At 31.8% G+C, this 26727-nt stretch overlaps 3 protein-coding genes across 4 annotated transcripts in view; 1 reads left to right on the forward strand and 2 right to left on the reverse strand.

The window, feature by feature from the left end:
- The first annotated feature begins 2423 nt into the window (after positions 1-2423).
- LOC126777344 (uncharacterized) lies at positions 2424-11023 on the forward strand. Its single transcript, XM_050500352.1, has 3 exons — positions 2424-3291; positions 3719-3780; positions 6216-11023. The coding sequence occupies exons 2-3, from the start codon at positions 3726-3728 to the stop codon at positions 9743-9745; spliced, it is 3585 nt and encodes a 1194-aa protein (XP_050356309.1). The 5' UTR covers positions 2424-3291; positions 3719-3725; the 3' UTR covers positions 9746-11023.
- A 2311-nt stretch (positions 11024-13334) lies between these two features.
- LOC126777388 (peptidyl-prolyl cis-trans isomerase FKBP1A-like) lies at positions 13335-15225 on the reverse strand. The gene is made up of 3 exons (XM_050500434.1): positions 15058-15225; positions 14700-14860; positions 13335-13876 (listed from the first exon to the last, which is right to left on the reverse strand). Exons 1-3 carry the CDS (start codon positions 15092-15094, stop codon positions 13748-13750), a joined length of 327 nt encoding a protein of 108 aa, XP_050356391.1. The 5' UTR covers positions 15095-15225; the 3' UTR covers positions 13335-13747.
- Positions 15226-19788: 4563 nt separating this feature from the next.
- The window catches only part of LOC126777377 (calbindin-32), a 123499-nt gene continuing 116560 nt past the window's right edge, over positions 19789-26727 (reverse strand). Inside the window, exons 9-13 of one of the 2 annotated variants that reach the window (XM_050500419.1) lie at positions 25711-25756; positions 24691-24702; positions 23297-23353; positions 21984-22055; positions 19789-21361 (exon numbers count right to left, since the gene is read on the reverse strand). In XM_050500419.1, the coding sequence (XP_050356376.1) occupies positions 21209-21361; positions 21984-22055; positions 23297-23353; positions 24691-24702; positions 25711-25756 (340 nt within the window). In that variant the 3' untranslated portion in view covers positions 19789-21208. The remainder of the gene's footprint in view (positions 21362-21983; positions 22056-23296; positions 23354-24690; positions 24703-25710; positions 25757-26727) is intronic. The other variant, XM_050500420.1, reaches the window with a different exon arrangement.

The following is a 26727-nucleotide window of genomic DNA, read 5'->3' on the forward strand; positions in this document are numbered from 1 at the left end:
ATGCCGAGAATATCGAAGATTTTGGCACGGGAAAGAGCCGATCCTACTCGGCGGACGACGAAAACTTCGTTGAATGGAATTATCAGTTCTATCAAAGTCCGATGCCAAGGGCTTCAAATATCGAGCGCAACCCTAGCGCCATGGACGCGTAATATGAGGATCTCACGTGTTCTCTTTCAAGCTGAGGAGAGCTCTGTCACGAGCTGAGCACAGCTAGGGAGGTGTAACAGATGCGTAAGCTGAAACGATCTTGCAGCCTCGAGGATGGCCATCACAGAAGCTTTACCGGAATATCCCGGGAAGTATATCGCGGTTGCCCTCCCTCCATGAGATCCTGGTATTTTCCAAAGACCATTACCTCGTTACCATGCGAAAAAAAAACTAAAACGATGATCAGAGACAGCAGGTATACAGACAGATAAGGTGGATCAAATCTAGGGTTTATATATTCAACAAGTAAAATCAAATTTGGAGTGCATGTCAGTGTCACCTTCACGTGGTGCACCCTGGGCAAAGGGGTCGACCAGCAATCCGATGTTTTTTCCGGATTGCTTGTCGACCGTGGCTGAGACTGACGCGGCAGAAGTGTGGCGGGCTGCTCCTGGTACTTCTCTGGTGAGCAGAGTGGACCAGCGAGCGGCTTCGTGGCAAGTGGAAAGACTCCGGGTCCTTTTGGGCCGCCAGAGAGAGAGAGAGAGGAGGAGTTGGTCTCCGGGGTCCTTTCGGGCTGCCGGAGACAGGAGGAGATGTAGAGGGAGGAAGGAGAGGCGGGTTCGCCCAGTTTCGGTGTCGATGCTGGGTGGACAGACTTCGGTCACCACCTTCTCAAACTCGTTTCCCCATCCAGTCGTCAGCCTGTGGTGGGACCTTGCCTTCACCGGCTGGGCCAAGAGGAGAAAACCTCAATAAAAAACAACCGGTGGGTCGCTCACCCAAAGCGACGGCCGTTGGCGGGGTCGCGGTGGTAAGCTAACGCGTTCTCTTAACCCTACCACCATGCGGTGAGACGGAAACCGGGGAGGTTTTAGTGTGTAGGACGGTGGCCTTCTTCCCCGTGAGTTCCACATAACCGTCCCGGTCGTAGTATGGGCGGGAGGCGTAAATACCTTTCCTTCTCGAAAAAAAAAGATAATTTAAATATAAAATGATAAATAAATCCAACAAGGTCTCACGAAAATGAAATAAAAATATATGTATTTTAATTATTTAAACTCGAAATAATTGATATTCGATTAATATCTATATATAAATATTGAAATCAACACTCGCATGTTTTCATTCCATGTTGTCGAGAAGTGCTTAAGCGGGGTAGTATCTATTTTTATGCCATCTCAATCACCCTCACCCCAGGAATTTACTAACCACGCCCATAATCGATACGTCCGCGATGTGAACAATACCTGTTTTGCGTGATAACAACAAAATAATTACAATACTGTTCATATTATCATTAAATTCTGACAATCATTATTGTAGAATTATTTCTAGTATCAACTGAACTTTTGTCTACTTGATAAAGATAACAGTCCAGTTCATACCGGTTGAAACAGTTCTAGAATGTACAACTGTGCGTTGCGCTGTCGCGTCTCACTGCGCAAGGCCAAATAAAACAAGTCTACGGATTTTCAGAAGCATATTTAACCGAGGCCACTGTTGTAATACGTCTATACAATAAAAAAGTGTACGTCTTTTGTCGGTTCATTTTTATCATTTCCAGTTAGATTAAACATAAATATAATGCTTAAACATAATGTTAGTCATTTTTAAGCTATGTATTATATAGCTATATATGTTATATACTTACTGGCTTCAACGCAAATGTTAACTTAAATGACGAATTGAATGGTATACATTTATATGAATAACCTTGATATCATGAGAAGTTCATGAACACTTAGTGTTAAACATAACCCAGCTCCATCCTACTAAAAAAAAACCAATTGGAGGTGGGCGCCGCAATAATCATTTTTCAAGCATAAAGCGAAAATGATATATTGGCCAATAATAATATTATAACTGTACTAGTTTTTTAAAAATATGAACAGGAGTTACGCCAAATTGATAGAATTGATATAAATATTTCCAAATCAAACGACATGCAAATTGCAAACTTATGAAATATCTACAAAAGGACATAAAATCTAAAGAGATATACAAATATGCGTGTTATAACGTTGTTAATAATGAATTTTAATTAATTGTCGATTCTTATATGCATTAAATTACATTGTTGAAGGAAATTTACATTGTTTCTAAAAAACATATTATGTTACTTAATAATGTATAAATTAAAAAATGCAATTAAAATGTTCCATATATTACATTATTATATTGCCACAAGCAACAAAAATAATACAAATGTATGGTATGCATAATTAAGCAAGAAGTAGTTTTCCGCCTGCTGATAATATTATGCGCAGTCGATAGCTCAGTATTATTATTCTAAACAGTCAACGCTCTGTTTCTGTACCTGAGCCGAGCAAGCGAGGTCAATATCAAACGAATCCAAACTTATACAAGTTATACGACCCGTTCCGAATGTTTGTGCCCTATGTCGGCGTCGGCTGATATTGTCGTAAGTGGCGCCGCAAATAGGTTGCACAGAAAGAGATAGATATACCTTATTGCCAGGGGTGTGACAAAGATAGAAAAACGGGCACATACCTAAAATATGCCAGGCAGCCAATACTGGCACTGCGTCATATTGGCAATGGCATCTGTGTCTGTTCTGTGCCTACTTGCCTATGAGTGAACGGAACAGAATTTCACATGCTCAGCCTAGATAGCTGCGGAGTGCGGTCGATCGAAACGACGTCGGTCTGAGGCTCAACTCACTAAAAATAGTTGCGATTTCAATTATAATAGTAATTTGCATAATTTAATTGGAATTGTTATAAAAAAAAAACTTTTATTTATTTGCCTTTGCCTTTATTACATAAATATGTGATTTGTGCTTATATCATATCGGTGAATCGGTAGTATGTTCTCCCTTAGCGTTTATTTAGCCGGCCATTTTCTATTTTCGTACCGAAGCAAGACACAGTGACTGATCACTGAAGTTCGACTTCGATAAAAACTGGATTGCCTTAAATATTATGTTAACTCTAAGACATTTGTGAGTGAAAACCGGTAGCATAATATTATTGTGTTTTGATTAGTTATTATTACTGTGACATTTGTGTTTTGTGATTGTTAAAATTATTATGAACGAGACGCATTATTTTCGTAGGAGTTAGTTCAGCAAACTTATTAAATCTCTGGATTATTGTTGCATTAAGCTGGACAATGAACGTGAGTATATTCACTATTTAGTTTTATTTTTCATAGCATGATAATCGTAGTTGTTTTATGGCATAGTTACGATATGAAAGTACATATTAAATTTTAAAACTTCATTTATTTACACATTTTAAACTTTCTATTGATTAATTTGTTGAATTATACGTTTCATTGTTAAAAATGACATTAACAAACAAATTTATTAAAAAATGTGTTTTATACAAGTAATGTTTGCTTGTATCCCGCGAATCGCCTTAGTTTACTAACATTCAAATAAGTATGTCAGATTCTTTTTTAATTTGATTCTTATTCAACATTAAAACTCTTATACCATTTTATTACTTTAAATTGGATTCTAATCATTAAAATTATCTTGATTGCAATAAGTTATGTAGGTTTTTAATTATTTTTTTAACTCGTTAAGATCACTTGTTTTCAGGTTAATCATGACAACAAAGATTGAACCTGATTTCCCATCATCGCCACCAAACGATGAGTCAGGTGTGTTTTATTTTTAATTTACAATTATATTTATTTATTTTTTAAATTATAATTTATATTTTAACTTTGCTTAAATGATTGTAGATTCCATCGTAATATTCTTGACTGTAAAAATTATCTGTTAAGTTTTTATTTTTTTAGATGACTTGTATGGTAAAGTTATTATATATTACAAGTTTCCTCTCGTGACTTTAATAAGTATTATAACATTAGTTCTGATTACTTCATATAAGTTATAAAAGAACTATCTAGCCAAAGATCTTTTGTCTAAGTCACTTCATACACAGTAAAGGCATTGTCTCGCACAAGTTTAGATATATAGAATATATTTCACTGTATTCTACTAACTTGTCTCTTTTGCCAACAATCATCTTAGACGACCAAATATTAAAAATATTATTTTGACCAAGAAGAAGTAAGAATACACATAATTTCATTCATAAATGTTGATTATTATGTTTTGATATTATTATATAAAGTTATTTTTGTATGAAACTTTATAAAACTTTCTCATAAATTATTCTATATTTACAAAGACATTCAGAAATGTATTTGATAGTAAAGCATGTAAATTTCTTTTATTTTATATAAGATTGGATTATATATAATAAGTATTATGAATATAATAGACTAGCCAACTTAGTCCAAGTTGAACAGATATTTATTAGATATTTTAAAAGGAAATTTCGGGTTAATTTTGTTACTCACTTAAGTTTTAAGAAGTTTTAAAATTGGTTTAGTTGTTGTTGAGATTATCCATTACAAACAAACACACAAAAAATCAAATCTTATCTCTTTATAATATTGGTTTATATTGTATGTTTATTTTATATTTTTGAGTCTCCTTTGAACAATATGATGACATAATATCAGCCATAGTCAGTAATTATAAATACTGCACCCAGAGCATGTGGTAGACAAAATAGAGCTTGATTTGTTTTTTTTTTGTTGGCCTCATATTTTATCCTTATTATACTTTATACATATATTATATTATTAATAATTTATTAAGCTTATTTGTTTATTAAACAACGCATCAAGTGGCTATATAAATGTAACAATGTACCAAGCTCCAAAAAAAATTCTTAAAAATTAAAAAAAAAAAAAATAGATAATTTGTTCTGCTTTTGAGATTATATAATTGAACTATATAATTTGTATTTATATAAAATAATTAATTCTCGGGCTTCTCATAACAAACTTGTATATATAACAAAATAACAGTAGTCAGTAATTTCAAATCAATGCAAATAAAATAAAATATTTTTTTGTTAGTTTTGTTAGTTTTGCCTACATTCGAGACTAAGACTTTTTACCGGCATTATAATGCTAAATTAAAAAAAAAATAGTTTTGTTTTATCTTTAAAAAATCAGGATTTCAATTAACCATTTTCATTTTTTAGGTTCCTCGATATCTGCACCCATTGTGAAATAGCTTAATGATTTTATACTTTGACGGTGAAACAATAGGATTTGTTACTTATTTTTCTAATCAGTTCCATTTAGCTCGTTTTACAGCGCTGATACAATTCACTTTAATTTTGTCTGCACATTCAAACTAAAATAATGTAATACTGTAATAATATACAAACTATATAAGGATATTAATAAAATTATCTAATTGGAATATTATATCCCTGGTATTAGACAAAACAAGGAAACTATATTCAGATAATTATTATTAAGTTTTTTTTTTAATATTTTTTGCATAAACATTCTTATGATAGCTATATTTTATATATTTGAATATTGTTGCAATTCAGGAAATCAGAAATGATATACAAATTGATATGAATATGATGAAAATGAAATACAAAATTTTTTAATTTATGTAGACAACTTATATGTAGACTTTTCCAAAGTTATTAATGATTTTATTATTCTTATTATTATTATCTATTCATTTATTATTTTTAACTAAACCAAAGCATGATTATTTTTCGTTTTTATAATTCATGTTTTTAGTGTTTTTGTTAATATTATTGTTTGACAGTTTTTTAATAAAAACAAATATTTTGATAATTTGAAATAAAAATATATATGATAGATTAGGTTAGGCAATAAGATATAAAACTTAGTTTATTTTCCTTAGTTTCTTATTTCATGCCATTTATTATTTTTTATTATATTTCGTTACAATGTCCTTGTAACATATGAGTGAGACTAAGTTTTAAATAATTTATTTGTCTAGATTAGATTTTATTTTTTGTAATTTAAAAAATAATGTTTATGAGCACAGACCACTGTATAAAACTTATTTCAAGTACGAACTTCGGTTTAAGTTAATTCTGCATATTCTAATTCTATATACTCAACTTAAATAACAGAGTTAAAACATATATTGTTTCATTTTTTATAGTTTTGCTAAATTATAATAAACGAACTTTAAAAGACATGTACTTATTTCACTAAAATGTTTTTTCTTATTTTTCTAGATGGAGAAGAACAAGAAATAGACCAAAACTATCAAGAAGAAGAAGAGGAAAAAAAGAAACCTGAAACAAATGTTGCAAGTTTACTGGCGCGACTTCAATCGTCCGGCGCTCTAATAAAAAAGCCAAAACAAGAATATCGTTGCTTCACTTGTGATATAGATTTTTCTGATTGGGAGGAGTTAGAGAATCATCTTATAAAGCACGTGTCACTGCCCTCAGTGGTATTAGACAAGCTGCCGTCCGACGAGGAAGACCTGCCGCATTCCGGTGATGAGAACTGGTCAGATGATGAAGATGTTCCTGCTCTACCAAAACTTAATGCGCCTAAAACTACCCAAAAGATAGATATATCTCAAATATTAAAAAAGACTGGGATTTCATTGAAAAAGCAAAGTGATAATGATGCAAAAAGTTCAGATTCCGCCTTGAATAAATTAAGTGGTTTAGGCTTTACAATAACAAAGAATTCAACTGCAATAAAAAAAGAAAAACCTGATAAAGATCATGAAAAACCTAGTGATGTGATGCAAAAATTGGGAAAACTTGGAGGTATTAAACTCAAACTCAAGTCAGATGGGAATAATACAAATTCATTTAAAGTTGTCAATGGTCTTAAAGATTTTAAGGCTTCTGATGACGAAGACGAAGGCAGTGGTAACGATGACGATAAGGAAGATCAAGATTATGACGATGAAAATGATAAATCTGGAGAAAATGAAGGTTCTGGAGTTGAACATGACTCTGACGATCAACAAAGTCACAACAATAGTAATAGATCTGATAGCAGTGATTCAGATAAAGGTAAAATAATGATACCCAATTTACCTAAAGGTATTCAAGGGAAACTTGTGATTCCAAAGAAAGAACCTGTCAGTACTCCTACTAAAATGACACCGGTTAAAATTCAACAGGAAGAAAGTCTGAAAGTAAAACCACCAAATAGACCTGCTGTTAAACAAACACCGAAAAGGGTACCTAGTGTTCCAATAGCAGTTAAAGAACCGCCTAAAATAACTGAAGCTGCTGTATCAAGAAGACCGTCTGAAAATGTCACACCAGAGAGGAAAGAATCTACCGATCGGACGGAGAATGTGGTAGTAAAACAAGAGGTACCTGAAACATCAAGTGGTGAAACACAAAGTAACTTACCTTTATTCACAGGTCAAATTAAATCAGAAAGATCGTCACCACCATTATCAGAGAGAACGACACCAATTTTGGCACATATTAAATCTGAACCTGAAGGTCCATCATTAGGTGTTATATCCGATCCAAGTAATAGTCAAAACACACAAAACGCTAAAAGTACACCATCTCTACTTCCCGTGACAAAAACTGAAGACATTATAACTGTCATTGAGATTAATGGTGATTCAAATGACGAAGATGATGACTGTTGTGTTGTATCCACTACTCCGGCTCCTGATATTAAGCCTATTGTACCTAAAGTAGAAAATCCACCCCCAGCTTATTCTACAACACCTCTTACTTCTTATTCATCTTCACAATCGACTTACAACTCGACTACGCCATTACCATCGCGGCTATCATCAGCACCGTCTACAGAAAAGCAACATAATTTCAATTGGAACGCTCCAGATAGTAAACCGCCATTAGATATGCTTGAAAAAAGTGCAGATGACATTTTTGAAAGTCTTCTATCGTCGTCCACAAAAAAGGAAAATATGTCGTCTTTGTCAGATGCGAGTGAATATGTATCTTTAGATACGTTAGGTCCTCAACATTCATGTGACATTTGCAATACAAGGTTCACTGATATATCACTTCTTGAAGAACATAAAAGAGTGACAGGGCATTCTAAAAGTCTCGTTGCTCCGTCTTCATCTTCACTGTTGCCGTATAACCATTCCTCGAATATTCTTTCAAGTTTACTTCCAGTTAAACAATTAGCAGAACAAGTAGGGAAGCTCTCAACCATTGGTAATAGTGGTCCAGGATTTACTCACCAACAAAACGTTATGATTAATATACAAGCATATCCTGGCGCAGGAGGTGTTATGGTGCCACCGCAGTATAATGCATATAATTCTGGGCAAAATATTCATGGAGGATATCCTCCATCATCAAGCAATATGTATGGTGCCCCAGGTCAACCTATGTCAATGCCAAATCAATACCAAGGACCAAATTATATGAGTCAAGGGTACGGGCAGTACCAAACGCCAATGTCGAAACCGGCTTACCCAGGATCTATGCCTCCAAATTCTCATTATTCGATGGCTTCTTCTCCATATTCCACAAACTCTCCATTACAAAGCATGCAACAAAGTGTTTATGGTCAATCACCCGGCGGTATAATGAATCCACCCGGTTCTATGGGTCCACCAGGGTCGTCACCTAGTCATTCTTACACGTCTGCATCAAGTCCTGTTGGGGGAATTAAACAACAACCAGGAAGTGGCATTAAAATACAAAATATACAAACTTTTCCTCCTGGACAAGTAGTAGGGGGGCCAGGTGGGCCACCGATTACATGTGGCCCTGAGGTAGGCCCAGGACAAATGGCACCCCCGGGTCAGACGATGGCTGGGCAAATACCCGGAGGTACTCCGATACGAATGGCAGCTGGTGCAAATATAGCTGGTCCACGGCCGCGATTACCTACAGTTAGAGGACAAAGACCAACAATACGACCAGGAATCCAAGTACATGGGCAAGTTCGTGGTGGTAAAGCTGGCCCACGAATGCCATTAAAAAGGCCGGGTGCGGTAGTGGGTGGGCCAGGACAAAAGCGGCGAACTGATATGTTGCTGCCTGGTAAACACGATAATGAAGATTGCCAAGTGATGTCAATGCAGAAACAGCGCGAGGGCCTTCCCATGATTCATAGTGTGCAGGGTGCGAAAGATAAATTGAATCTTGGCAGCCAAATATCAATAACAAAGAAGACTGTTAATAATGAGGCGAACGCTATGGCGAATGTCCTTGCGTCACGAGGCATAAGTATTAAACAAAAACAAAAAAGTAGATCACCGACACCCGAACGTCCTTTGCCTCATATTCCTAATTTGGGAGCGGGAGTTAGTATTAAGCACACATCAAAATCGAGCAAATTCTCAATACCTGAGGCGAAGATCGGCGGTGGAATGTACGCATGTAAAATATGTAAGAAAATGTTCATGAATCATAATTCATTACAAGTTCACATGTCGAATGCACATCCCCAAAGTAAAATACCCGTTTTTAAATGTGATGAGTGTCCTGCTTCCTATCCAAAATCTTTGCAATTGCAGCATCACAAAAGGGTGTTCCACAATGTGACAGGACCTAATAGAGAGCTGGGTTTGCCCGTAGTTGACCTGTCACAAGAGGACAATTTAAAGAGATTGAGTAATTTAGGAATATATAGCTTTATACCGTTGGCTAATCGTGAGCAGGCTAATGGATGCTTTGGCATACCAGTGATATCAGTGCACAATATGCAAAACGGTTTAACATCAAGTTTACAGGCACTTGGAGCAGATGGTTTATTAAGTCTCGGTCCTCTCAAACCATTGCCTAACTCGTAAAGTGATAAATGTTATGTCAATGAAATGTTGAACAATTTATGTATGTAAACAAATGTGTATTAATATTATTTTTGACACCCTTAACCGACTATAAAATTAATGTATTATTTTTCAACAATATACTCGCGTGTTTAAGAGGGCACAAATAAAGGATTTTTTATTTTAAGAAGAATTTAATTTTATAGAAATTAAAAGATAATTTTTACATCTGGTTAGTTTGTTTTGAAAACCATTTTCTGAAAGTGAAATCTATTATAATTAAAATGAAAGTTATAATAATTAAGTATGACAAAATTAATTATATAACTATAAAACAATATTCTATTCCAATTATAAAGTCTTGTAATATAAACAATGTCTTTTTTATACTTGACCTACATTTTCTAAATTTATCATCATACAGTATATTGTTACTTAATTAATAATTTATTTTTAATATTAGTGGCATGTCGTTGTAATTCTTATATACAGAGAATATTGTTTATAAAATGAGGTGAATATACTGGAATAGGTCTATCAATGTGTATTTTGCCAAAATATATTAATATGTGAACCGTTTTTTTTTTTCAAACCAATACTTGTTTTTTTATCTTAATTTATCTAGTATGAGTGCGGAAGACTCTACTACTACTATATAAGTAAAGTATAACTACTACAAATATACTACCTATTATTGTAAAATATTTTATAAGAATTGTAGAATTTTTCTCATTGTAAATTAATCATAAAATATATATTGAAAAAATAATTGTAAGGAATTTCAGATCTTTTGTTTAGGTTATAAATTTATAATTATTATCCGTTGAATTACGGATGTTGATGAATTAGCAGCAGTTTTGTGGAAAACTAGACCATTCATAAATATTTGTATATTGCAAGCCCTCCATAACATTGTCCTATGAAGATGGTTAGAAAACCTTTTTCTTTGCGTACTGTTATTATTATTGTCACATGAGCCTATTTTCATAGTCGATTTTGGATTCGCCTGCATAGTTGAAAATATTCAATCTAAAGTAATTTTTTTTTCAGTTATAAATTAAAACATTAACAACATAAAATGCTTCTATAATATTACGAATGTAATAAATAAGATAATTTTGTATATAGGCGCACATTGGTGCAAATAGCAATAGTTTAAAGTAAAGAGATATTTTTGCGTTATATGAACGAGAGACGAATGTTTTATGTTAATTATTTAATTTAATCAAAAGAGGTTCTATTAGAAAACATCATTCAGATGAAGTCTATAAGATTTATGAATAAAGAAATTTAATTATACTACTGTCGTTTTATTGTTTATATCAAATTGTTACGAGGTACAGCTTTGTTTGATCAGATCTGATTACCTGTTTTGATCTAATTCTGTATTACTTCTTCGCCGAAAAAAACCCAATGACTTGTTATTGGTCTGACATAGTTTGAACCTAGGTTAGGACCTGTAGGATTATAAGCAAATACTATACCAACAAGGCACCTTATTTGTTGGGTATTAAATGGTTACATGGAAAATTAACACGTTGACAGTCCCTGCATCACATATGATACAAATTTATCTTTCACCATACGTCCTTGCATCACATCTGATGCAAGTAGACGTACAGACTCTACACCGTTTATTGGCGAGGACGTCTGAGTTAGGGAAATAAATATTATTAGGACGTCTAGAATAGATATTAAGAAAAGTAAAACACCAATGAACCAACACATTTTTTTTACTGAATGAAAATATTGCTAAGACAAAAAATCAATGAAATTCGTTAAAGCATGGGATACAAAATTGCTTATTACATTGCTTACACTCTGTGTGTACCTGAGGTGATTTCTTCTGAGCTTCTTTTGTGGTGCTGCCTGCATCCTTCAATTTCTTGTAGCAACTAAGACAACGTTTTCTTGCAATTTTACCATTAGCTATTTTAGGTAATTTTATGCGATGAAGCCATTAGAGATCTTGATGGCCCTGTAGCGGGTACAGCTAATGCTCCAATTGTCAAAATTTTTTTTATTATGTATTCATGGCCAGCTAATAATCTAAATTTTTTGGTTGGGTTTAATTCATTGTGAAGGATGATGGCGTTCACAACTCCAATAGACAAAATATCTGCTGCTATCTTTTTGTACCAAATACATGTCTTTCGCACAGGAGAATTGTAGCTTGCTAATTGATCCGCTAGATCAATTCCTTTTTTTCCATTATTGTACGTAAGCACCATCTTTGGTTTCATAATAGGTCGAAAACCTCCAGATAGCTGCATTTCATGATTGTGGCATGTAGATAACATGAAAATATCACGTTTGTCGTGCCATATGAGGCACGTCATGCAGTCATTTTGTTGAGCGGCGACTTCACCCTTTTTCAATGGTTGGTGTACCACCTCATAAGGAAGCCCTCGCCTTATTTTTCTGACAGTTCCACAAAAATCAGTTTTCTGGTTTTTAAGAAATCTAATTAAAGGTACATTGGTATAATAATTGTCTGCGATCAAAATTCTACCTTCATTCAATAGATCACAACTCAAATTTACGACAACAGATCCTGGTTTATCTAAGCCTTCAACTTGTTCATCCTGGCCACAATAAATTTTATAGCTCCAGGTATATCCATTTGAAGCACATAATTTATAAATTTTCATACCATACTTGTTAGACTTTTGAGGATTAAATGTTCTAAATGCTAATCTACCCCTAAATCCAACCATAGACTCGTCTACTGCAACTATTTCACCAGGGGTATAAATATTTCGACAATTAGTAATAAACTTATCTAACTTATATAACCTGTAAAACTTTCTCTGGGCAAAGTTACCAAATTAGTATGCCAATCTTGAGAGGGCGGGTGAGTGGGAGCTGGTGAACCACTTGGTTCGACAGGATCGTTAGTTTCCATTATAAATTGCTCAATTACCTCAATGGAATCTTCGTTTTCCAAAAGTTCTTGATCTTCCAAAGGTAACTGGATATCAATGGAATCACTGACTGCGGCATCTTCTAATTCCAAGAAAACTTCATCTTCTCCATCACTTTCTTCCAAAATACGCAGCAAATTAGCATCACTTAACGGTCGGGAACTCATTTTTGCTAACTATTTTGTGCAACAATAGATCTGCGATGCTCGATTAATTATGATTAACGTTTATAATTATTTTTATGCAACTACCGCAAGAAAACTAAAACAATTAGTTATATGAATACCCACATTTTTTGCTTCGACGTTCCCTGCATCATATGTGATACACTAAAATTAAGGACGAGACGTCCTTGTATCACATGTGATACATGCTGAAAATAACTGTAATATTACAGTGACGGAGATTTCAAGTATAAATTTATTAAATGTGAAGTATTTCCAACTACCTTTAATAAAAAAACCGCAGGACGCCACGTGAAGGTTGTTGGATTTGGCCTGGACAGTCAACGTGTTAATTAAATAATTTTTTAATAGTAACACAAGTAATTTAAATAAATGCTTCAAAATGTTTTCTTTCAATAATTTTTATCCTTAAAAAAACTTTATTTTTGTCATGATCCAATTGTTCTAATGTTATTGCTTGAAGTAGGTATTTATGGTAAAAATGTTAAATAAAAGAATATCTGTGTTAGATGATGTTTATTCTTAGAGTACATATAATAAAGCTTTTGAAGTATGTACCGGACTACAAGTAAAAAAATCTTTGATCATCAAAGACGGTTTGATCATGTGCTTATAATTAATATGCAAAATTTATTGAGAGTACATAAAATATATAGGTATAATTGACTTTGAAATGCTCACGGAATGTGTTGCACTTAAGTTTATTGTTGAATCAAATACACTGTATTAAAATTTATAAATAGACATTTCATAAAAGAAATATATCAAAGTCTTTATAGATTGCAAGAAAACCCCTTAAATTAAAAATTCACCTTATGTAATGACTTTGAACACTAGAAGGTAATGCTTAAAACCTTATTTGTGAACAATTAGTTAATGAAACTAAATCTAGTGCATGTAGATTTGATGAATGTTTATTCAAGACGGATGAGTTCAACATCGAAGATGAGGGTGGAGTTTGGTGGGATGACTCCTGGGTGACCTTGCTGGCCATATGCAAAGTCAGGTGTGCAGGTCAGCTTAGCACGCTCGCCAACGGACATCTGTAAATTTAATAAGTTTCAATTAATATGTTGATTCTCTACGTAAAGAGTACCAAGATATTTTGAATATTGATTTCTTAACCTCTAGATACTAGAAAATTACCAAAGATAACATTTCCATACTATATGCATTTGCATATTATAATATTTATTATTAATAATAATATCCTGGGACATTTTTCACACACGGCCATCTGATCCCAAATTAAGCTTGTACAAAGCTTGTGCTATGGAAACCAGACAACTGATATACTACATGTCCTCCTTTATTTTGTACATACATACTTATATAGATAATTACACCCAGACTCAGGACAAACAGACATGCTCATGCACACAAATGTCTGTCCCGGGTGGGAATCGAACACACAACCTTCGGCGTGAAGGGCAAGTATCTACCAACCACGCCAACCGGCTCGTCAAATTATAGCAGAGATGACCTAGTGGTTAGAACGCGTAAATATTAAACGATGATCGTCGGTTGACACCGGGGCAAGCAACTCTGAATTTTCATATGCTTAATTTGTCTCTTGTTTATAATTCGTCTCTTGCTTCATGGTGAAGGAAAATATCGTGAGGAAAACTGCATGTGTCTAATTACACTGACATTCTGCCACATGCATATTCCACCAAGCCGCATTGTAGCAGCGTGGTGGAATAAGCGCCAAACTTTTTCCTTAAAAATGGAGAGGAGACCTTAGCCCAGCAGTACATTAATAGGCTGTTACTTCACTTTATATTATAAAAATGAAAGGGACATAGGTTATGTTGTGTTACTCCTTACTGTTTAACAAATAAATATAATTTTGCTGCTATGACTTACCTTAGCGACACCTTGATCCCAGCCTTTGATGACTTCGCCCTTTCCGATCTTGAACTTGAAAGGCTTTCCCCTGTCACGGGATGAGTCGAATTTTTGCCCGTTCGTCAGCGTGCCTGTGTAATGGACAACGACGGTTTGCCCTTTTTTTGGGTAGGTTGCCTCTATAAACATTTTAAATTATTAAACATCGTGATAGTATAGAATTAACCATTTCTCAACCGGTTGGAATATGAACATTATAATAATAAACATGAATATTATAAGTATTATTATTTGAAATATATAAAAGTTAGAACTAGATAGTTTAGGGTTATATTAATATCGATAGCAATTAAGTAGGTAATTAAAAATGATTTACCGTCGCCGGGCGTAATAGTTTCAACGTCCACACCCATGTTTAGACAAAATCCTTATTAAATTGTTACTATCCGACACGATTTATGTAAATTACGACCGCGAAAATTGCACCGCAATGATACGCTACGCCCGGTTATGCTGAAAAGCTTAACAGGCAGCGCTTTTTCTCTCGTCTATGGTTTTTGTGTGCGTTTTGATTGGCTGATATTATAAGGCGACGCTTGAAACAGATAACATAACATTTTTGATCATATATATATCTTTTCCTTAATAAATAAATTCAAAACTTTTCTTGAATTTATTGGAACATTACAAATATTTAGCATCCAGAAGTGAAACTGATTTAAAAAAACCTCGAAGTAGTCTTTTTAAAAATATAACACTGAATCGTAAAAATTAATTTAAGTAACACTCAATTATTCTTAAAAATCCAAGTAACACATTCAACAAATCACAAGTCGCTCTAATAATAAATTAATAACGTTACCTTTCTGTCTACTAAACAAATGGTGGTTTAAAATTAGATAATTTAATATATATAGTATATATTTTTATATAGAGTATATATATTTATAATATTTGCGAAAAAAATCTTAAGTCGAAGATTAGTTTCTATATAAGGCCTCATAATAAGCGGCATTGTTTTAAATCTTTTATTTATATTTCATCACTGGTCTTTAAGTGTAACTTCATATGATATAGAGGGCGTCGTATGCAGTACATTCCTATCCGCGGCTTCCAGTGGCTTCAATGTAAAGAATTTCTAAATCTGTAATATTTCGCTAAGTTGAAGCTTACCACAAAAAATAAAACTACAAGAAGAAAACCTAAAGTAGCTAGGGGCTTACTTGACTTTCATTGGACTTTTACTTATACCTAATAATACCAATGGCTCGGTCACACTTACATGACTCGCTTTCTCGCTCTCAGCATACTTCACTGACGAATCCCGCTTTTAAGTTTTACATTTTTAAGTCCATTTTTACTTTTGTTGAATGAATAAAGTGAGTACTTACAGAATAGTACTGCAAATAAAAAAGAGTTCCTGGTGATTAATAAGAATTAGGACATTCTTTTCTTTAAGAGCCTAAATATTGTCTGTGTGAGACACTTTGAGATCTATGCAGGGCCAAAAATTCAATCGCGCTTGCATGCTCCGACATTTAAGATGATTTTTTATAATTTTGCATATTTTATTTGATATCTTATATAAAATTGTTAACAAGTTCCGTTTAATAAATTATTGAGATTAAGTCAGTAGGATTGAAATAAAAACACAATTTACAAATATAAACACTTTATAGCAAACATCCTCATTTTTATTTCAACACATAGTGCCAGTCGCCTGACGTGGCGACTATATTGTTAAAGTTATTTCTCACTAAACAACATTGTGCTACGGCAACATTTTTGTCTATTTCATAATGTAAAGTATTTTAAAGACGGATCACAATTTTGTTATGCTCCTAAATATTTAAAAAAAAAACTATTTTTTGTCTATTATAAAATATATTATAATATTCTAAAATAAAATTAAGATAATATATATAGGTTGCATGAAAATATTATTTACTTTTTTATCAATCATAAATAATATACTATAAATAGCCATTAATTTTATATATATATATAGCTTGATATTTCAAATATATTTTAGCATTTGTTTTGTTTCATTTACGGTGAAACGTAATCCTTTTTATATAATTATTATAATAAAAAAACGTTAAGACAATGCTCTAAATTTATAAAAATACAGATATTTATTTTTTCAATTTTCATTAATATTTCAGAACTCTGATAATATTCAAAACGTAAGATAGAGTGAGCTTATATTTAGCAATCAACATATAAAACAATTAAAAATATACTAAATAAACTTATTAAAAGATTATCATATTTTTGTTTCTCGACAAAAGATGTTGGTTGTTTTTTGGGAAATAACTTTGCTTAGCCATTAAATTACAAATAATTTAGCTTAGCTAAACATTTAATATATTTAATTACCCATATAACATTTCTAAAACATTTAGATAGCATAAACACCAACTTAATTAACAATTTTAAAATCTGATAAGTTTGAATTTGCAAGTCATTTGGGTGCTAGTGTGAAGAATTTCGACCAAAAATTACGTTCAACAGTTAATTATTATTGTGGCTGTAATTGTACATTCTAACATCAACCCAGCGCCATAATATTGATAATATATTTTTAATCTGTAGAGATAAATGATCAACTAGTCTACCAATAGCTGGTAAGTGATCTCATTTTTTTTCTGTGAATAAGCATTTGTAATTTAACTGATGTTTGATGTTAAGATAAGATAACGAATGCTTGGTACAGAAAGAGGCGGGCTCAATAGGCCCCACCACCAGTATCAGTTCAAAAAATTGCATATATAAAAGGTATGATATATTCTAATAATTATGATGGATTCTTAAAGTTTTGATTTTATTTTGATAAAAATAAAATACCCAAAAACATATTGCAAGTGATTAAAAACGTTTTCACGAATGTGTGTCACTTACAAGGATCGTAAATCCACTCATGTTTATACAAAGCTAACATCACAACATTAATATACAACTAATAATAAATGGATATATAAAATTCTATAATATATAATATAATTATACGTATTTATTAGAACAGCCTTCAAATATAACATTACTTTACAACCAGTTCATTTGTTAGACGACGTTTTGTTCATTGATGATTCATTAATGCGTAACAAAAAATAGTGTGTCGTGTGTTCTCATTTTTTAAGATAGCAACAAATACAACAGCATACATAAAACGTTGGTGTCTTCAAATCCAGAGTGAACAGGTTTCTTTTAGGCAAGCGTGCCACATCCTAGACCGTGTCGATGCTTAAGATCAGACAAGTCAACGATCAAACGCTTGTCTATTAAGTGTAAAAAAAACAAATCTCTTTACGCCTCAAACCTGGCCATTGGTCAATGAGAGATTGTTTTCTTACGTCTCTGTCACGTGATCATGACATGACAACCCTGTCATATAACAGTTGTTTTTAAAAATATGTTGTTTTCAATGTTATTTGCAAAATTATAACATTATTATATGTTCTTGTAGAATTTATAGTGGTATTCTTTGTTACTAGGGAAAATAAAATATTTTTAGGAACCAGAAGTGGATTTTAAAATAACGGAAATTAAAAGTTAAATAAAGAAAACAAGGAATTAAATTAGTAAAGGAAAATGACTGTTTAACATTAATAGAGAAATATACCACGACACAGATTAGGCAGGTGAGATTAGAGTGCCAATCTTCAGGAGCAAAAAGAGGCCCATCATGGCGAGAGGGGTTCTTTTATAGCCCGGTGCCCCTGTGTTGCCAGTCTTTTCGACTGACTCCTTACAGTATAATAACATTGTTATCGTAAATGCGCCCTGACCTGTCAGGATACAGGAACGCATGTCGTATAGGTAGACTATAGACTAACGCACTGAGCCTTCTCTCATTAGTAACGTAATTGCATAGGCAGTCCTGTGCAGTAACGTTACTAACCTTACCTTAGTTTTAGTGAATATACTAATTTAATGCAAAATCATCTTGATTGTAAATAAATTACGATTTATATTTAATTGTAAATAAAAACGTAAATTTTGTAAGAATCTAGCGTGTTATGTGGGCTTAGTCAAAATCGACGTGATAATTGTCGAAGTGGCTTCTAATCTCGCTGTCTGGGTATCGGTAATTTCTACATGATTTCATACTCTGGTAGCCCTCGGCCGATGGAAGGTTGCCGCCCTCCTACTTTTAATAATCGGAATCTTTATACGAGTAATTTTGCGACATGGTAATGACACATATTTTAGTTTTTAAACGTTGATTGTGTGTTTTCACAGTGGATGTGACTACTAATAAAAATTCTACCAAGTTTTGCCGCCCTAGGCTGGGAACTATTCGGCCTATAAGGAAATCCACTCCTGATCGAACCCTGATAAACCATTGCGGAAAGAGTCCTGTGAAACAATATCGAACAGATTGATGTTTAACAGTCATATTCATTCTTCCCTAGTGTGGACTGTGGAGTGTGGAGTGTGTATGAAGTGTCTCTCAATTTATTTAATTCTAAAGACACATCATACCGTGCAAGCTACAGCCATTATAGGTATATATTGAAGTATTACATATATAATATGTATTACCCTAAGATAATGTAATACTTATGATTATGAGAGCGATTCTTCAAGACCTTGAAATATATATTTCAATGAAATACAAGTTTGTACCACTTTCAACAATTATCATGTGGATTTATCTAGGACTCAATATATGAATAAAATACAGAGACATTCAAAAGCTTTACATTTGTGCATATGACGTCTTATTCTTAATTAATGTTTTTATACGAGTAGTAATGGTATATGGAAAATGTACCTTTTTTAAATAATATTATGAAAATAGTATCTATGTTTTTTTTTATATTTGGCATACGTTTTGGCGTCACAATTATGACATTTGTAATAACCTTTTTTATACATCTTTTTTTTTAGTACAAAATAAATAAACAGGCCGCTATAGTTAATAAACTAATTTGCAACATTCATAGTTATTATAGACAGAAAATCTACACATGAAACAACTTAGTTCTATTTAAAATAAACACATATATGACATCCATTTGACACTAAACAAAAACTCCACATATGCTATTATGAAGACATATAATATTTTTATAATGTTATAATTAAAAAAAAAAACCGTCTGTCAATTGTACAAATTAAAATTATGTTTAATCTGTGCAATTACCACACGAAATCAATAAGTTTTTCTAGTACAATGTCCATTAACGTAGCAAAGTTTGAGCGATGGTTGTACAAATAGGAAATCCCAAGAAAAAATTATATGAAAGTTTTGAAAGCACGGAGATATTCCCAAGAAATTGCTTGTTGTAAAATCATTGGTTTTTATTTAGTGGAGTTTTAATCGACAATATAAAACCGAAATCGAATAGACAATTATTCGAGTCCATATCGAAAAAAATATTATTTAAAACAGAAATTAGAAGTGGTGTCTGTTATTTAATAATCTGGGGACCGATTCAACAAACAAATTGTCACTTTATCGCAATCGAATCGAAGCGTAATCGTTGGCGTTTATCCGTTTTTCTATTATATATCTTAATTATAACAATTGGTAAAAAGTTAACAACTAAGTTTGGTTTTGACGTAACGGTATCAACATCATATCTGGAACCCAGTATGATACATCATATCTGGAACCCGGTATCAACATCATACTGGAACCCAGTATGATGTTGACATATACCGAATAAATATAGAATAATCAAAGTTGGATTGGAATTGAATGGGTAACGTATCGTAATCGTTATAGATTAGTAGAATTGGTCCCCTGATCGCATGACTAACTGACGTATACAAGCGAATATTAAGTATATGTCCTCATTAAAAACAAGGCTGAGATAAATTTCCTCAACATTGGCACTTTTGGCTTTATTTTTGATATACCAGATTTATTTAGATCAACCATCGCTCAAGCAATTCTATGTCATGTTCACGATGTCATCTAATTATGGCAACACATGCTTTGAACTGTAACAGACGAGCTGATATTTAACACACACAAAAACAATGTGATTGAGACATTATGATTTCAAGGTTAATCTTACGTCGCTCATCGCGAAGTGTTTGAGTTTGAGCCATTTCTCCCTTGCCATCTCAATATCAACGGCATTCCATTGAACTATTGAATATGACGAATTATAATATTTCACGTACTACACATAAGCAGCATATTGCAGAAACGAAAGTGGTATCCTATCCCCATTTCTATGATTAGATCATTTTTGTAGTAATTAAGAACATTTATAGCTACAAGCAACTACAACACACAGTTCTCGTTTACTAGAACAACAAATCGTAGTATTTTTTATTGCTATTTGGTAAATATTTTACTTTACTTGGGTTTTATTTTTGGTCTCATCGGGTAAATGAAGCATAAATGGAGCGATAAGATCACGTAACATTTAATATAAATGGGAGAGCCATATTTAAACATATATATATATGCATTGAAATGATTATTGGGAACGATTTTCAGCTCGTCTGTTACAGCGTTTCGTTTCATTGAACTACTGGGACGGAGTAGTATTTTTTTTCGGCTATTCTTATGGTGTCGAAGCTTCTTCCTCTTGATTGTGCTTAGCGAGAGCTAGAAGGATCATTGTCAGTTGCTTCCTACTGATTTTGCCTTCGCTACTGTATTCTACCCCTTGGAGAATTGTTTCTTCGAATTCGAGCAGGTCCTGCGCGTCGTAATCCTGTAAAACAAAGAAAAAAGTGTTTTTTTTATAATAGATACGCAGACTGGTAAACGTGTTACCTAATGATGAGTGGTCACAGACGCTCACTGTAAGAAATATTAACCATCCATTACATAGCCAATGTACCACCAACCTAGGGAACTAAGATGTTATGTCCCTTGTGCCTGTAATTACACTGACTCGCTCACCCTTCAAACCGGAACACAATGATACTAAATATTGCCGTTTGGCGGTAGAATATTATTCCACTTTTAGCATAGCTTTAATATACATCAGTTATAAGTATTGGTACAATGCCAGTAACTTTTAACGCATATGCCAACAACAAGTGTACTAACTTTTAACTTAATTGGAAGATCTATGCGTGAATTCACAGAATACAAACAAAAACGCAGATAAAATTTTATGTATTAGATTAACATGAGCAGACAGTATAAAGCTAACATTCAAAAACTACTAAAATTATCATTACATATTATTATAAATTTGTCTGTCTTTGTTTCAGGCGTAGTTATAATCACGGATCTCTTTGAAATTTGTCTTAAGGATATTTTTCGATCAAGAATAATAAGAATAAACGACTACAAGTTAAGGAAATACATTATAAATTGTAACTTACTTTTTTAACAAGTTCTAAAAGATCCTTTAGGAATCCACGCAACTCCTCATTTTCGATGGAGCCGTTATTATCCTGAAAATGGAAGCAGTGTTTTAGTTAATTTGGGCTATTTTAACGGTTGGAAGATAATTCTTGGGTAAGATTAAAAGCTTTTGCGCAGGTCGTCCTTTTATCTAAAGTGGTTTTGTAATTGTTGGTGAATTTGATGTAAACTTAATTTCTGGGTGATAATAATATGATAATGTCTATTTCAATTACGAGGGGAGTAAAGATAAACTGTGACATTGAATTGAGATCTTGGGTGATCCTTAATATTCACTATGGATTCGTGAAAAAATGGCCTCTCGATTGCTGTTCACCTACACGTTGTAATAGGAGCTTTGGAAGTAAAATTAAAGGGGACATACATAAGTATATAAGTGAAATTGTGGTGTATGATAAATAATGATGTATTACTCATGAACTATATGCATATATAATATAGCAGAGCTATAAGAAAATCGCATGGAATATGCAAATCTAAGGTTTGTTTATCTTTACTCCTCCATTGGAATAGGCTATGGGAAAGTGAATATTAACCCGAACAAGGTATTACCATATTTTTGCACTAAAATGGAATTATATACGGGTAAGATAAACAATATTAAAAATTCGGACTGTCGTGTAGTTACTATTTTTTTTATTTAAAAAGTGCATTTATTGTAAATATTATAATTGATAAAAGAAGATTTAAGTGAAGTACATAACATACACTCGTGACGAGACAAAACCTTCTACTTTTTAAAGTTGTTTAAAAAGGAAAATAGAGTCGAGGACCATCTGGAATGTACTTATAATATTTAACTCTTTTGCCATACGAATTGCTTCTAAAAAATAGTACAGTTGTAAACGCGTCTAAGAAATATAGGAATAGAAAAAAATCTAAAAAATATTTTTATGTACTTAAGTTTCATTCTTATAATCGTCCGAGTATTTTTAGTTGTTTTTTACCTGTATCTATTCCAAGAGATCCTTTTAGCTTGTACACAAAACAAAACTTCATTTAGATTTGGGCAAAATGTAATCAGATTAATAATTAACCATTACGATTACAAAGTCAATCATGATTACAACTTAACTGTGATTGACGCTGAAGAGGGTGCGCGGGAATGCTCTGGGACACTTGATTCACTCATTTAGTTTAGTTTTTTTTTTATTGCTTTCGTTCATCTGATTACATTTTCTCCAAATCTGACTACATTATTGAAGAATGAATACAATAAGAACACCAAATGTTTAATATTTCAAAATATTTTCTTAAAATTAATACTCACCCTATCGTAAAGAGAGAAAACACGTTCGATATCGTCCTTTGTTAATTTTGTTGCGCCCTGTTAAGTTAAAATATTAGTTATTTTTTCAAAGTATACATGGCTATTTTTAAATGTGAAGCTAAAATCGGTGGGGTTAATATTTTATCTTTTTCAAGTGCTTGTATTTTATTATCTGTGAAATTTTAGCATAAAATGCTATAAGCAACAACTTAAATCGGCTTAATAACATCGGCCATTGCGCCCCTCCGCTTTTTTATATTATCTGTTCTATGACGTCAAGGACACCCATAATTATGACAATTATAATGGCTTTCGAATAGAATTTTTAAGCATTAAATCTTTGTACTGACTATAATATAAATTTTAGCAACACATTTAAAATAACCATGAATATTCATATAATTCACAATAATAAAACTTGTACAATGTTTATACAAAATTTAATATATTGTTAATAGTTTTAAAAAACTTTTAGATAGCTGTGTATTTTGTAAGAACTAACTCAATACTCATAGTAGAAAACGGTCGTAAAATGTCAGAAGGTGATATGCGAAGTTGACCGTAATAATTATAACATTTCAACAAAACACGCATCAAAATAGTCTATCACCATAAGTCGTTTGTCAACTTTTCACTGATGAGTAGTGGAGTGAGGTCTCACAGAATGTGTTTTTGTTTACATATTGTACAAATTATATTAAAATATCTAATTCTATTTCAAATAAACATAATAATAAAATTACACGAATAACAAAAGTAATTATTGCAGATTAAAAAGAAAATAGATAAAAAATTAACTAGGTATCCATATATATTTAGATATTGTATTATTAACATTTTTAATATATTTTTATACAAAATAATTTGAAAACTAAATAACATAGAAAACTAAAATATAATAAGCCTCTAAGTATGTAAATAAAAAAAAAAAAACATTTATTAAAATATTTACAGTGTTCACCTAGCAACGATGCCGATTACTTATTACATAACATTAACAAAACCATTGACTTATTTATTTTTTATTATCCTTTTAAAAAGCAAAGATTTTACACGATACAGCTTGTTTTATTTTTAAATTGTCTCTATGACCTTTATGTCAGTACAAATACGCTTTACAAATTAATAATAATACTTGTATTTACATTATAAAGGAAGAAACCATTACTATTAGGTAAAAGTTTTATAATTAGTAAATTAATAAAGTTAATAATTATATAATTGAGCAATGACTAACAATATACTATAATGCATGGATTCATGGACTTTAGCTGTGTTATAATAGCGATGAATATATTTATAAAAAAAATTGTGTTGGTCTTTGAATTTGAATCCTTTAGTTTTTGTGTCTTCATAATATTTTTGGCATCGTTGTTAGACTAATGAGGACTCACCTCTATGCCCTCCTAAGAGTGCAGTGCAGACAAGCAGCAGTGTTAAGATAGATAGAGAGGCAAAACAAGGGTAACATGCTCTTTGTCATTTTAAAAATCTATGAATTTAAAATTATATTTGAAAATAGAATACTAATCTAAATTAAACTGTTTTTTGGGCTTCTATCAAACTTTTGCAAGGAGATAATTCTGCTTTAAAAACATTATTAATATTATTGATTATATATTGTGAAATAATTTTTATATACTTTGTTTAATACCCAATTTTAAATATGGACTATTTTTCTTACATAAGTGCTTTTTTAAATATATTAAAAGTGAATATTTTTCCCACTATAATTTGTGATGTATGTGAATCGAAATGTGTGTATGTGTGTGTGAATAATGTCAAAACAACAAGCAAATAAATAAATGTAAAGAAGTCAATAGTAATAAAAGAAAATTTTGGTTTATTTATTTATTTATTGTTTTATATATTGTCTATGAAATATTTAAAATGAATGTGCAAATGAATAGAAGATGACTGTTGATAAAAATAATTTAATGAAAAACACATCAAATGGTAAACATATATAAACTTTTTAAATTAATATCACTTGTTTAATTTTTTTACTTTTTAGTTGCCATTTAACTGTATTTAAGTATCTCTAAAATAATGTATCGATCAATAACATAGTTATATATTTTTAAATAAAATAAGAAATAATTCCCTTTAAATCAAAAAGATGTATTTATTATATTATATTTGGGAACAGATTCTCAAAATATAAAATAAAATGATTGATGATGACAAATATGTTTTAATGTAAAAAAATGTAAATGACTATTTTCAATTTCTTATTTAATTATAAGGTGCATATATGTTAAAGCTTTTTGTAAGATGCATTTCAAATTGAAATTAAAACCAGTCTTAATAATTTTCTATCTGTCATAATTAAATAAGAAATCGAACTAATCTAATGACAAAATGGCGGAGGCGAAAAATGTCGTAGTTTTGGCGGGAAATTAACTGTCACTCACCTTGAACACCTGTCGGCACAGGAAGTTTTCCTTCACCGGTAACAACCTGAGAAATATTGGTCAAATTTCCATGACAATTCTTCAACTATTTCACTTAAATTAGGTATTTATATAAAATTATATTAAGGCATATTTATTAGCTTAAATATGTTTATGTATTTTTTGTTTGGGTTTTAGTGTTGATGATTTTCTTTCGATTATTTATTTAATATTAAATATTAATGTCGTCCATATAACTAAAATATCAATTAAATAATTTGTTATATACGAAAGGAAATTTAGTACTTAACTTTTACGATGTCAATAAACCTTGTTGACATTAGTTTGTGTAAACAATAAATTGCCAAAAAACTGTTACTAATTTCTGGTTTTGTTGATGATTTTCAGAATATATGCAACTTTTACCTTTTTAATCTTTGCGTTTATTTTGTACTCATATTTCCATAAAATAATTCAGTGTAAAGGATACTTAAATTATTAAACATCAAAAACTTAGTATTGCGTCAAACAAAGATGTTCTATACGAACTCACTTCATTACTCGTAATATGTTCACAACCGACTTATGGTGATATACTACTTTGATACGTGTATTATTTAAAATTTATAATTAATTTGGTCAATGTCATATCACTTTTTGACATTTCACGACCGTTTTCTGCGGTGAGTTTCGAGTTCGTTCTTACAGAGTTGCCAATCTGCATTAAATAAGAACTAAAATCGTATCCCATTCGTGAAATGTTGATTTGTTTAACAATTGTAATAACTACAATAGTCAATGTCGCATATCACTTTCTAAAAATTTGCGATCGTTTTCGTTTCGTCGAGATCTTAAATAATCTATTATATTAATTATAGATTTGCGATAAAATGGTGTTTTGAAGTTGTTATCGGAATTTTGTTCGAAAAATTAAAGTGGTTATATTCTTCGAATGGAATAATACTTTATTCCGTTTCTATATAGCTTTTCTTAAGTATTCTATGTTCTAATTAATCTGTCCAATCATCAAAATAATTA

This window comes from Nymphalis io, chromosome 22 (genome assembly GCF_905147045.1).
Source record: "Nymphalis io chromosome 22, ilAglIoxx1.1, whole genome shotgun sequence".
In the NCBI taxonomy this organism is placed as follows: Eukaryota; Metazoa; Arthropoda; class Insecta; order Lepidoptera; family Nymphalidae; genus Nymphalis; species Nymphalis io.

What these genes read in the sequence shown, in the direction of transcription:
- LOC126777344 (XM_050500352.1), top strand. Translation starts at nt 3,726, where the DNA reads ATGACAACAAAGATTGAACCTGATTTCCCATCATCGCCACCAAACGAT. An exon ending in GCCACCAAACGATGAGTCAG is followed by an intron (nt 3,781 to 6,215) that starts GTGTGTTTTATT and finishes TTATTTTTCTAG; the next exon opens with ATGGAGAAGAACAAGAAATA.
- LOC126777388 (XM_050500434.1), bottom strand. Translation starts at nt 15,094, where the DNA reads ATGGGTGTGGACGTTGAAACTATTACGCCCGGCGACG. An exon ending in AACTATTACGCCCGGCGACG is followed by an intron (nt 14,861 to 15,057) that starts GTAAATCATTTT and finishes AAATGTTTATAG; the next exon opens with AGGCAACCTACCCAAAAAAA. An exon ending in GGGATCAAGGTGTCGCTAAG is followed by an intron (nt 13,877 to 14,699) that starts GTAAGTCATAGC and finishes TTAAATTTACAG; the next exon opens with ATGTCCGTTGGCGAGCGTGC.